Raw genomic sequence first — 1175 nt, forward strand, 5'->3', positions numbered from 1 at the left:
TCCCACCCACATCCCTCTAACTCAGATCTCCACGCTTATTGGGCTGCACTAACACTGTCAGAAGCCACGGCACAGCTCTGTCTGTGCAACGCCTGTCTTCTGTGCCTCTCTCTCGCTCACCGTTGCACTTGCACAGTACCAGGCGCTAAAGGATGCAGAGCTGATTTCTGTTGGTCGGTTGGTGGACTTTGTGCTCTGTAATATCTTTTCTGGACCAAACAATACTGAGTCCAATCCCTTAACTCAAGGCCAGGGCAGTTATAACCACTTGAACAAGTGGTCACAGGCAGAGCCGCAGCCAGACCACCGGCCGCTCTGCCCTAGGACAGTCGACCCCTCCAACAACACAAAGGCCATCTCCCAGTGGGTTGATATCTGATCAAGGATCAATCAGGCAACAGGTGTTGCAAGATCATGAATTGGGCAGCCACAGAGAGGAAAGGCAGCCGGAGGGGTGAGCCCTCACTCCTTCCCTGCCTCTGCCCCAACCCACCTGGCGCAGGGAGCCGCCGACTGTTCGGCACCATTTTGGAGAAGAGAGTGTGCATCCTGCTGGACACCTCGGGGTCCATGGGCCCCGACCTGCCGCAGGTGAAGACAGAGCTGATTCTGCTGATCTGGGAGCAGCTGAGAAAGCACTGTGACAGGTGAGAGGCCGGGGTGTGGGGCCGGAAGAAGATCCGAAAGGGGTAGTTCTGGGCGTCCCCGAGCCATGGGCACGCTCTTCCTCGCTGTCCCAAGGGCCATAGACGTCTCTGAAGTTGCCCTAATTGAAGAGCTTGTTGGGCCAGAGAGCCGCTGGATTCCCCGGGGAGTGAGGCGGATTCTAGGGACCTGCCTCAGGCCAGGCAGTTGCAAGCAGAGAGAAAGGACGCCTTGAACTGCATCTCATGAACTTTGATTCCAGGGTGAAGCCAAGTTTGTCCCTCTCACTCTGAAGGTTTACCCTAAGGGGACAGAGGAGGGTGGGTCCCAGGTGGGGATCCCCTCTCCGCTTAAAGGGAAAAAGAGAGAAACTTTATGGAGCACTTTCCTTTGTGGTCGCCCTCCCTCTCCCCGGGGACCCCGGTGGAGGGTGATACGCAGCCTATTTTTGAGGGGTTTTTAAAAATCTGCAGGGCCTTTAGAAAGTTTTGAGAGAACAAAGGCATTTGAGGTAAAACGTTTTTTCTGAA

At 55.3% G+C, this 1175-nt stretch overlaps 1 protein-coding gene across 1 annotated transcript in view; it reads left to right on the plus strand.

Moving 5' to 3' along the window:
- VWA3A (von Willebrand factor A domain containing 3A) overlaps window positions 1–1175 on the plus strand; it is a 65054-nt gene that overhangs the window by 58724 nt on the left and 5155 nt on the right. The window contains exon 22 of the mRNA XM_023764833.1: window positions 503–647. Coding sequence (XP_023620601.1) covers window positions 503–647 — 145 coding nt within the window. The remainder of the gene's footprint in view (window positions 1–502; window positions 648–1175) is intronic.

Source organism: Myotis lucifugus, unplaced genomic scaffold (genome assembly GCF_000147115.1).
Source record: "Myotis lucifugus unplaced genomic scaffold, Myoluc2.0 scaffold_352, whole genome shotgun sequence".
In the NCBI taxonomy this organism is placed as follows: Eukaryota; Metazoa; Chordata; class Mammalia; order Chiroptera; family Vespertilionidae; genus Myotis; species Myotis lucifugus.